The 12,094-nt window shown below is 38.4% G+C and overlaps 1 protein-coding gene across 1 annotated transcript in view; it reads left to right on the top strand.

Moving 5' to 3' along the window:
- The window catches only part of GPC5 (glypican 5), a 487,184-nt gene that overhangs the window by 325,868 nt on the left and 149,222 nt on the right, over nt 1–12,094 (top strand). The window contains exon 6 of the mRNA XM_040991547.1: nt 2,691–2,811. Coding sequence (XP_040847481.1) covers nt 2,691–2,811 — 121 coding nt within the window. The remainder of the gene's footprint in view (nt 1–2,690; nt 2,812–12,094) is intronic.

Below are 12,094 nucleotides of genomic sequence, written 5' to 3'. Positions count from 1 at the left end.
AGTAAGCCAGAATGTGAGCCAATTAATAGATTAATTTAAATGAAGACCCAAGTTTTGGTTTCCATTGTCTGTAGTATGTTTGCTTTTCTAGGAAAACATAGGAAAACCACAGGGCAGCTGTGAATTATCTCTTACTTTGCCAACACCTGTTTTTTATTGTGTGGGTGATGACATTTGATGGTTTGCTGAGAACATTTTCTTCAGCAAATCATACATTTTTTAAAAAAATCAACAGTAAAGTCCTTAAAAAGTAATTAGAACAGAAAACAACGCTATACTGAATCAATTGCATCCTGATTTATATCGGTTGTTTCCTGCATTTCTGTGAATAGTCCTTGAGTGGTTGTGTTTTGCAGTACTGATTCCTTGTATTCAATTCTTTTCTATGCGTTGAATAGTATTGACACTTTAATGTTATTTGACCTATTCTATTCCATGATTTCTAATGCATAGAATTATAAAAAAATTAGCATACTTGGGTCTGAGGTTTTCTTCCTAGGGAGATTTTGCAAGAAAATTGTAATAAAGGAAACTTTGACAGAAATATGGAGTGAAGGCTGAATAAGGCTGGAAGGTTTCTTGGCTGTGAGGAAGTCTCATCAAGAGGAAAGGAGAGAAGAAGGTCCTGTGGACGCTTTCAAATGCAATGTGCTTCTCAAAGAGGATTAAATGAAAGCTTCAGGGAATCTTGAATCAGAGTTGGCCATTGGAAAAGGCTTATATTCCCCGACAATTGGCCTTCTTTAGCAAACTTGCTACACCATCACTGAACGTGGATGCAGATGCCGAAAGAGATTTTCATGTGAAGCAGCAAGTGATTTTAGTCAGTTAAGCTTTGTGTTTTGTGGTCGATTTGATTCATACTTATGTTCATGAATGGTTATCTTGAGGATGATTTGACAAACTTCAAGAAAGGTGAACAAAAACAGTCTCAGGGTTGTGCATTTATTCATGTATCCATATTATTCATCATTTCAACCTCAACAAACTAATAAAGGAACCAACTCTATAATCTAGTAATAGTATTGATAAAGAATAACGTAACTGTGCAATAGAGGAGTTAAGGGATCCTCCCAGAATATTACTGTAAGATGTAAATGCTCATTTTGTTAATATTCTTGCTAAAATATCTCTGAGAACATTCAGTATTTAACAGTTCTATTTATATTGTTTATCTTTAATAAGGAATTGCTCAGTGGAAAATATCAAGTCTAGAGAATGGAGTCTTTCCAATAGACCTATCTCTTACTTCCTCTCACTTGCACTATCTGCCTTGCAAATAGGGGCTTATCTAGGTGAGCATTTAGCTTAAATGTTGTCACCTGGCTTTGTCCCACATCAGTGTCTGAGTTTGGTTTCTGGTTCTAGATCCTTATTCCAGCTTCTTGCTAATAAGAACCCTAACAGACAGCAGGTAAGTCACATACTTGAGTTTGTGTTGCTTGTAGGAGACCCGGATTATGTTCTTGGTCTTTGGGCAAGTCCTGGTGGTTAAGGAATGAGATAGTTGTTCTTCCCTGTATAGCCTTTGCCATTTCCCCTCCTGAGATGTGGTCTTTTACCCTGAATTGCTTGACTTATGTCCATATAGAAATGAAATTTAAAGATAAGAATTGAGTCTTAGGTCTGGCATGGTAGCCTAGTGGCTAGAGTCTTTGTCGGATCCCATATGCGTGCTGGTTCATGCCCTGGCTATTCCACTTCCTTCCAGCTTTCTGCTCGTGGCCTGGGAAGGCAGTCGAGAACAGCCAAATTCCTTAGGATCCTGAACCCATGTGGGAGATGCAGAGGGAACTCCTGGCTGCTGGTTTTGGATTGGCTCAGTTCCAGCAGTGGTGGCCACTTGGGGAGTGAACCAGTGGATGGAAAATCTCTTTCTCTCCTTCTCTCTGTAAATCTGTGATTCCAATAAAAATAAATAAAGCTTTTTAAAGGAGAATTGAGTCTTATGTCTTCTCATAATTCTAGTCATCTAGTGTGTGACTTTTAATATAAAATCTTTCTGATTTTTAAGTTTAATTATTTACAGAATAGTGTATTGGCATTATATGATTTTCACTTGGGGTATATTGCATACTTTAAATGCTTTTCATTTTCAGTGAAAGAACTCAATAAATAGCATAATTTACTAGATCATTGTTTTGGTGAATTTCAGTGAATTTCATGTTTTTCTAAGATTTTGCAGATGTTAGATGTTTATAAAGTTAGTGCTTTTGAGTTGCATAGTTTTTAATATTGTTTATAATGTTGACCTATTAAGGTGATTGTATATTAAGTTGAATGTACAGTTTTTATACACATAAACATAAAGCTCATATTTGAAAAATATTACTGGGACTCATCTGTGTACTTGTATTGCATGAAATGAAGTAATTTACCCAGAATGCTTTAAAGCATTTGTGCAGTTAGTTAAAATTGGGAACAACGTGAGATATGTTTCATTTTTTTTGTGGTCACTGGTAAATTGTATTAAAAATGAAGAAATTTTGGTTGAGCCTTCTGAAAGAAAATGCGACATAGTATTATTGGCTGAAAATCATTACGTATCTGTCAGTGTATGAGCCAAGCAGACACAGTTAGTGTGTGATCTTACAGGAAGACATGCTAAGCTGAAATCTGCTCGGGTAGTTGTGACACATAAGGTTCTGACCAGGGGACTAAGTCATCTCTCTCATTTTATATTTTGTTAGCTACACTCAGCGTGTGGTTGGAAATGGAATCAGAGCCCAGGCTGGAAACCCTGAAGTCAGAGTCAAGGGAACTGATCCTGTGATACATCAGATTATTGATAAACTGAAGCATATTATTCAGGTAAGTGCAATTCCCACCCTTCCCGGTGTGGGAAGTTCCTTTCTACTATCATTCTGGTACCTGGTGTTAATCCTACATGACAGTCCTATCTAAGACTGGATGTTGGAGTAAATTATGGATCCTGGGGTTTTGGAAATGTTAGGTGATTTTCCTATAGTTGATACAAACTATCATTTTAAGGGGTGAGCAATCTACCTGTGAAGAGCAAACCACCACTTTAGTATTTCAGTAATGGAGAATTTTTGCTTATATTTTGTTCGCAGTGCATAAACTTTGTACTTGGGAACTACTTGTGACCTATCGGTAATATATAGAATATGCAAAAATTATCATCCACATGGTATTGGAACTTTGCTATGAAAATTTTTCCTGCGTTTCCAAGTCACAAATGAGTAACACACATTCTAATATTTATTTAATCAATTTGAACATTATTATATCATTTATCTAATGTTTGTTTATGAAATATTTCTGCTTAACTTTTTATGAGTAATTAATATAACAGGTAGATACTAACCTTCTTAATACATGATCAATGAACTAAGAAATTACCTATTAAATAATACTTCGTTGAAATGCTTTATTAATTGGGACCAAATATTACGCTACAAGTTGTAAATGTTGCCTTCAATTTTGTGTCTGTTGGATTTGGGGTTAGAAGGGCCATTTTAATATTATTCATCTATAGCACTTTATCTGTCTATATTTTCAATGTTTTCTAAGAAAAAAATTTATGGTATTTGAATTTTAATATTCATGTGTGTCATGAGCAATAATTAAACATGTTGATTTCTTATTATTTCTATTTTTTAAAATTTATATTATGTGAACATATCATGTATTTCACACTGTAGCTTTAGGTGCATCGTTCTCCACTTCACTCTGTCCTCCCTCCTGCCCCAGGTCCTACCAAACCTCCCCCTGCTTAATTAAAAAAAAAATCACGATATTCTGTCAGTTCACTCACAAATGTAGGCCTTGTGATCTATTAGGCAACAAATTCAACAAATAAGAAGCAAAAAAAAAAAATCACTGTTCCTGAAGATTATGGACAAAAGCTGCAAACAAGTTTCAAATCTGGTAGTAATGGTGTTGTGCTTGTCTTTGTGTTCCATAGTCAGTGTTACATCTGTCATAACTGTTCTATGCAGTTTAAGTTTATGCCGTTTATTCTTAGGATTCCATTGCAACATAATTTCCCTTGTGTATTAAGAGAGTGGTATCTAAGAAGAACTTGGAGACTACTGTCCAAAACCCTAGATTTCTTTCTAGTCAGAGGTGATTATGGTCGTTCTCTTTATTCTGTTATTAGGAAAACAGTTCTATTATTGTAGCAGAATTTAAAATAAGTTCTGAGAAAAGTGTAAGAAGTGCTGTCACAACCTCTACTGAGTTAAATTATTTAAAGAGAAATCTCAATGGCACATTCCCTCAGTAAGTTTCTTATGTCATATCCTGTGGTCCAAGTGCTGAGGAAAATTCTTACAACTGCATGGTCTTGTGATCAGCTGAAGTGATAATAGCAGGGTGGGTCAGAAGTGAGCTGTGGAGACTGGGACAGAACAACGAGCATTGTGGGCCACGCCTGACATGCTGGAAGCCATGGCATTAAGTCTGCCTGTGTTCACAGGAAGGGGACTCATTCTTCTCCAAGTTTTCTTTTAGTTGGAGTTCTGTATGTGTATAATAAGGAAAACAAAGAATAGTTCTGCATAAGATAGAACCAGATTCAGTAGAAACTTACTAGAAATTGAGCACAACATAGGATATAACTTCAGTTGTTCCAGTATGTCAATAAATAATCTTTTGGAAACAGATATACAAGTAAACTTGATTTCTAGTCCTTGCTAAATGTTTTAGTTGCAGTTCCGCAGGAACGGAACTTTGAGGCAGAGATTTGTGTGCAGAAGTTATGTGGCTAAGTGCCTTGCCATCAGGAAACAATGATTGAGTAGCGTTATGCAATAGAAGCAGAACTGTATTGAGGTTTATCAGAACCCTCAGTGAGCCCAGCAGGAACTCTGGGGCCAGGTGGGTCCTTTTAAGATTATCTTGAGATGAGATCAGGAGCATTCCCTTTAACTGATGCAGCACTGGTCGACTTCTGCAAGGGTAGGGGTGCAGTGACATTAATTCAGTTTTAAGTTAGTAACTTCCAGTGCTACTACTTTAAGCTTGAGGAGTGATTGTGTTCGTATAGCAGCATCTCTTAATATCTATTATAATATCATATGCATGTGCCCAGTATTTGAAATCTAGTGTACACTTGCACACTGTAGTATTAATCAGCTCCACTTGTGGTATAACAATTTCTAGTATATTCCAGAACGGCTTAAGCATTACGGAGCCAGTTCATAAGATTATCTCCTGAGTGAAGAAAAGAAAGTACAGCTTCAGTGTATTTATTTTCATTCTTTAATTTTATTGTAGTCATATATGTAAAATATGCAGTATATTATTACAATAACACATGTTCACAGTTTCTAAATATGTAAATTGCATATCAAATGGATATGCATTTTTTTAAATGTATGTGTCATTGTTGGATGTACAAAATCCCTGATATACTTGAGGTGGATAGAGCTATTATATAGAAAGGGATATAGAAGTGTGAGAAAAATTCATGAAAGAATACATACATCTCCAAGATATAAAATATATTAAGAGGAGGGTTCGTTGATTTGCATAACATCTCCCCTGGTTGCTTCATAGCTGTCAAAGCTACATGCTCTTCAAGGTTGCCGGAGGAAGCAGTCCTACTGGTTTTTTTGCTTCTGCATTGAGTCCTTTCCTTCATCTTTATATTAATGTGTAGATCTCCAATTATTCATGCTTAAGTTTCATTATAAGACTACGAGAGAATATCAAACACAATGCGCACTTTGAGGTTTGTCCTTTTAAAGTCTACTGGGCTGATATGATTGAAATTGAGACTTTTTTATAGAGAATAGCAAAAAGTGATTTCTCATCCAGGTGTCACTAGAATATTCACCTTCAAAGTCATAGAACGCTGTCTTTTATAAACTGTCTCTCCTGGAAAAGAAGAGATAGTTTTCGTTTGCCAGATTTCTTACATGCTGACAGCGTGTGAGTGTGTCCTGGCAGGGGTATCGGCTGTGTGCAGCATCAAGGGGAAGCTATAAAATGCTTCAGGAATTCTCTTCTGTGGTGAGAGCTTATTCATTTCGGTGTGGGCAGACAAAAGGAGGAAGTAGATTTAAGAGGGTATTTTAGATATTAAATGTGTAGCTTTTGATGATCTCTTACCAGTATATGGATAAAATTTAAGCTTTTTATTGCAGTGGCTACAAAAGTACTTCTTAACTGTGTACTGTGAAACAAATCATCACTTATCACAGGGCTAATTTTTCTTTTTCCTGATTTTGCATAATAACCACTAGAAGATTAACTATCCATTTTTATTTATTGATGAAAATATCAACACAGCTTTTGAGTGGTGGAATCTTTCTCTTCAGGTTCTGGTGCTGATCTGACCTCATTTTCTGATGTGTGGCCTCTGCAGTTAGATTTATTGAACAAATGAGGAAGGATTTTAATTCTTATGTGTCCTAATTATCACTTATTAAACATGCTCAGCAACTATTTATTGAAATCATAGTATGCTACTCTTCAGCATGGGTCTGGGGAGTGCCAGTATGGACTGGGTCTGGGGAGTGCCAGACTCTGCTAGAGTCCAGCACCCACTGGTCCTCATGAGAGCCAGGATGGATATAGAACAGACTGGGCTGGGTCTCGGCTCATGCTGAACCATGTGAGAGCTATGTCTGGGGATGGACCAGGTGTGGCTGGGCTGTAACACCCTACATTAAGAACCAGGAAGGGTGTGGGCCAGTTGGATAAGGATACAGTTTTTGCCAGAAAAAGAAGTAGACAAAGTCAGCCTGGGTTAAGGACTCACTGGTATGTGCAAGATCTGACACTGGAAGTAGATCTGATAGAGGAGCTTGGGAAACTCCATTGTCAGGATGCAGTCCCTGCAAGTGCATGCAAGAACCAAGTGAAAGAACAGCCCAGACTGTGCCAGGTTGCATTACCTGGCAGCATACATGTGGGTCAAGTCTGAGGGTAGGCCAGGATGAGTCAGTACATAACATCCACTGGCAGATCTGAGAATTGCGAGGTGCAGGACAGGCTGAATTGGGCTGCTATACCAGCAGTCCACCTTAAGGCCGGGACTGGAGTTTGGTTGGACTGGACTGGGTTGTAACACCGACCAACAGGAGCTGGAACTGGGGACAGGCTGGATAGAGCCAGGTTGAAGAACCTGCTGCTGAATGCCAAGATGAGGCAAACTATACTAGTTTGAGCGCAAAGGGTGCCAGGTCTGTGAGCCCTGGGGAAAGGGGGTCCATCAGGACCCAGGTCACCTGACCTGTGCTCTTGGGCCCACTTGTGAAAACTCATCCTCCTCAGTGGAAAAGGTTTTGCAGTGGATGGAATGTAAGGATATATATGAAGGAAGTAGCAGTCCATTGGGGCCTACAGAGGACACGTCTGGTATCATAGCGGAGGAAGAACAGAGCAAATTAAACAATTATCCCAGTCAAATGATGATGGCAAAAGTCTGGGTGAGTGGAGACTCTGCCTGTGGCAGCCCATGGATATTGGAAGTGTACCCTCATCCTTGATCAACGAGATTAATAGCATTTCAGAACTATTGAAAAAACTTGGGCAGAATCCTCGGAGTATGCGCCACATAGGGCCCTGGATTGATATCAGGAGGCTGTTCCCATCCCCGAGTACTGAGGCAGGTGGGAGGCTGAGTTTGGCTTCTCCCCTTATGTCCTCCCTTCCTCCAGATACAGGAAGAAGAAATGGAAAAATTGGGAGCAATAATTACACTCACTTTTCCCTAACCCTCGATCCTTCCCATCCTGATCAACAATAAAAACACCATCAAAAATAGAAATTTATGAAAAGTACATATGGCAAAAATCAATGACCAATGCACAGATTTAATTAAAAGTGTTATGTAATGTGTAGATAATCTACAGAGTTGTTTCTAACACAGAAATGGTACCTGGTAGAATTATCTTACTCTTACTGGAAGAAAAAATCAGTGTGCATTATAGGAAATTGGCAGTAAAAGTAGAAAATAAATATTTATAAAATTTGCAAACCAAAATAAAAACCTGGTACAATAAACCTTCCAGGCTGCTTACTGTATACCAAAGTAGATATGTAAATAGATCCATACTTCCAATGCTTGTTTTTATTTTTCATGATACAGTTCCAAAGGAGCTGGGATTTCCCCCTTCTGCCCTTCTTCAGTCTCTTTCCTCACATTGTTTCCCCCTATATTATTACAATACTACAGTCCTTCAGCAAATCACAAGTCCATCATTCTGATATTTAAGCATTTTTTGCCTTGCTAGGTTTAAACAATGGCGCAAGTCCAGCATCCTATTGTCAAAATGTTTGACAGTTTCATTGTGAATCCCTTTAGTGTAGAAGATGCATACTGCAGTGTATCTTCACTTCTCTGTGTGCTAATCTTCCTTATACAGTTCCTCTGCATGAATATGCATACACTTTTACTGTATATCTGCTGAATCTTTCCTACCTGGACGTTGCCTTGTATCATTTGTCCTTTTTGGGATTGCCTTATTTCACTTGGCACAATAATCTCTAGCTATGATGATTTTGTTGCAAATGGTAGAATTTCATTCTTTTTAATGAAATAATATTTCATAGAATGGATGTACCACAGTTTCTTTATCCATTCCTCTTTCAATGGGCAGCTGATTTGTTTCAAAATGTTTATTACTTTAGGTTGTACTGCTGTAAGTCTAGGATTACAGGTCACTTTCCCATATGCAAATCTTATTTCCTTTAGCTATAAAACAAAATTGAACTCAGGATACATTTGATTTTGCAACTAGTAGTTCTCATGTAAGAAGACATAATGGGCCCGGCGACGTGGCCTAGCAGCCAAAGTCCTCACCTTGAATGCACCAGGATCCCATATGGGCGCCAGTTCTAATCCCAGAGGCCCCACTTCCCATCCAGCTCCCTGCTTGTGGCCTGGGAAAGCAGTCGAGGACGGCCCAAAGCTTTGGGACCCTGCACCCGTGCGGGAGACCCGGAAGAGGTTCCTGGATCCCAGCTTTGGATCGGCACAGCACCGGCTATTGTGCTCACTTGGGGAGTGAGTCATCAGACGAAAGATCTTCCTCTCTGTCTCTCCTCCTCTCTGTATATCTGACTTTGTAAGTAAATAAATCTTAAAAAAAAAAAGAAGACATAACAACCACATTTTCATGTCCATTGATATTCTGCTATAGTTGTTAGTTTATTCATCAGGGAAGATTATGCTTTACTTACCTCAATCACTTAAGTTGACCATTGAGATTGTTATAATTTTTAACATATTTATTTGGAATGTAGACATGGAGAGACAAAAATCTCCCTTCCCCAGGTTTGCTCTCCAAATTGCCAGAATGGCTAAGTTTGGGCCAGACTAAAGCCAGGAACCTCGAGTCCATCAAAGTCTCCAACAAGGGCAGCAGGGGTCTAAGTACTTTGGCCTTGGGACGTATTCTGCTGCTTTCTCAGGTAACATTTCAGGGATCTGGATCAGAAGTGGTGCAGCATGGACTCAAACCAGTGCTCCAATATACGATGCTGGCATCACTGATGGTGACTTCAGCTGGCCCTGTTTCAATTATTTTTCTTTATCATAAAGGCTGTTAGTAGGAATTCCACTAACAGAGTTATTCTGCTTTATTTTTTCTTCCTGATACTTTAGATGTTGTAAGTATGAAAGTTCGCCAAAATAACTTATTTTGATAAATGTTGTCCAGATTTTCTCTAGTGAAATTAAAGCTAGTTACCCATGAAATGCAGACAACATGAGTACAGCTTTCCCTGTGGGTTAGAAAGAAGAGTTAGACATTGGCAGTGACCAAGATACATCACAAGGTTCTTGAGACCAAAGAAGCCTTCCTTCTGCAGTACAAATCTGGGCTTGACATCACCTGGGGTGTTTCAGGGTTGAGCAGAAATAATGTTTTAGTTAGAAAGAACTTCATAAAAAGCTTCAAGGCTTCCTAGAGAGAATTTGTAGCATAAACAGCCCTAATTTTGTTTGTTTGTCCAGGGAGAAGAGGAAATGCTGAGACAATCTGATGTAAATTAGAGCCCTGCGCTTTATAACTTGGTCTTCCAGCACCATCTCAGGCACTTCAGCATTCTGTCACTAATTCTGCATTTCTTTCAGAATTGAGAATAGAATCCCTGGAGCAAAGTGGATTTATGCAGGGTCCTTGACAACTTGTGCTTCTGAGAATTCTCTTTTTCGAGCTACCGTGTAAACTCTGTAAGGTACTTTCCAGTACCTTCCAAAGATGGTCCCTGAGGTGAAGGTCCCCTGTGATAAACGTGGTGTTGACTGTAGCCGGTGCTGTTGAGAGTAACTTTGTTAGATGTCTGGTTCTCACTGAAGTTTACTTTGACTATGTAGATAGAAATAATGATGTGTTCCTCTTGCTCTATTAGGCTTAATCTACAAAAATCAGATTTTTCCTCATGAAAGTTATTTTGAATCTTCTGGTTCTTATTGACTATGTTTGTTGAAGGCAGAGTTTTCAATATGAAACTCACTTATGTAGTAGTATATCTTTAAATAATAAATGCCATAACCAACATTTCGAAGAAAATGATGTCAGCAGTTAACAGTCCTCAGAGTAGAGCACTGTTGGTTACCAGTGATTATGCTTACAAATTAATTTACTTAAATTTTCAGCAGAAAAATTAGAAAGTAATGTCAGCAATTTCCCCAATTCCTTTAGTGCAAAATCAGTAAAAAATCAGTATGTGGTTTAAAGAAGTAGGTTTAACCCATATTTGATTTGTGCGAACTAACAGTTCAAAATATAAAAGCATGTTTTTTTTTAAACAACACACTGTTAAATACTCTAAGAATGAGACTTATTTTACAAAGATTTTTTCACGTAAAAACTGAATGATCATGGTCATTACCTAAAACCTGCAGAAGTGTGGATAGTTTATACATTGCCAGGTTTGTATATTATGTTTTCAAATATCACAAGGTACTGTATACAAGCAGATGTAAAGGACTCTTGTATCATATAGGGAGGTGCTGTTTTAAATAGGCACTTTACCCTTTTTCATCTCATTTCTAGGATACCAGGATGATAAACAGTAACCTGAGAATCATGAGACTGGAAAGAAATTCTATTATAAATTTAAAAAATTATTTTAATAGTGTTGTCCTTACATCCAGCAAAGAGAACAGAAGCTTTTAAAGATAATAGTATCTCAAAGTATCTGAATTCTGGAAATTAATTCAAGCTTTTTTGTTTGTTTGTTTGTTTCCTTTGCAACGTTTTCTAGATAATTTTCCCCATGGTCATTTGTTCCATTTTGCTTCTTTAATTGGGAGGCAGGTGTGTCCTGTGAGAGAGTACCTTTCTTCGGGGTTTTGCTGACATCCCTCGTAAGAATCAGGGAGTTCAGTCCTGTGAGGCTGGAATGCCAGATACCGTCCATCTCTCTCAGTGGCTGTAATAGGAGGCAGGTGATGCAGGCACCTTCCATCTCTTTGTAATAGGAGGCAGGTGATGCAGGTACCTTCCATCTCTTTGTAAGAGGAGGCAGGTGATGCAGGCACCTGCCCTCTCTCAGTGGCTGTAATAGGATGCAGGTGATGCAGATACCTGCCATCTTTCTCAGTGGCTGTAATAGGAGGCATCAACACCTGCTGTCTCTCTCAGTGGCTGTAATAGGATGCAGGTGATGCCGAAACCTACCATCTCTTTGTAAGAGGAGGCAGGTGATGGAGGTACCTGTTATCTCTCAGAGGCTGTATTAGGGGGTAAGTGATGAGGAAGTGGAGCTGGGAACTGAATCCAGACACTCTGCTGTGAGTTACAGGTGTCTTATGTGTAAGGCTTAACTGACCCCTTTCTCTGTCATAAATAGCTTCTACTAATGGCATGGAACCAGATTAGTCATCATTCATTGGTCACTTGTAAATTGCAAATTCTCTTATCATACAATGTCTTAAAATTCTGTTGCCTTCACTTTGCCTAACTCCTTTCGTTGCCCAGGCAATGATCACCATGCCCTGAATTCTTTTCTCTCAATTTTGGTGCAAACCATAGACATGGCCCAGAAAGACTCTTCTTGATTTTTAACCTAGCAATGAAGCAGTGACCAAATTTATTTAGTTACTTTTTGCTTACGAAGAAAGTATTTGAAGTGCACTCAGTAATTTTGATTACTCATCTAATTTACCTGT

The sequence above is a fragment of the Ochotona curzoniae genome, unplaced genomic scaffold (genome assembly GCF_017591425.1).
Source record: "Ochotona curzoniae isolate NIBS_2020 unplaced genomic scaffold, NIBS_Ocur_1.0 contig_64, whole genome shotgun sequence".
Lineage (NCBI taxonomy): Eukaryota > Metazoa > Chordata > Mammalia > Lagomorpha > Ochotonidae > Ochotona > Ochotona curzoniae.
Note: the sequence above shows the minus strand (reverse complement) of the source record. Positions and strands in the feature narration are given on the sequence as shown.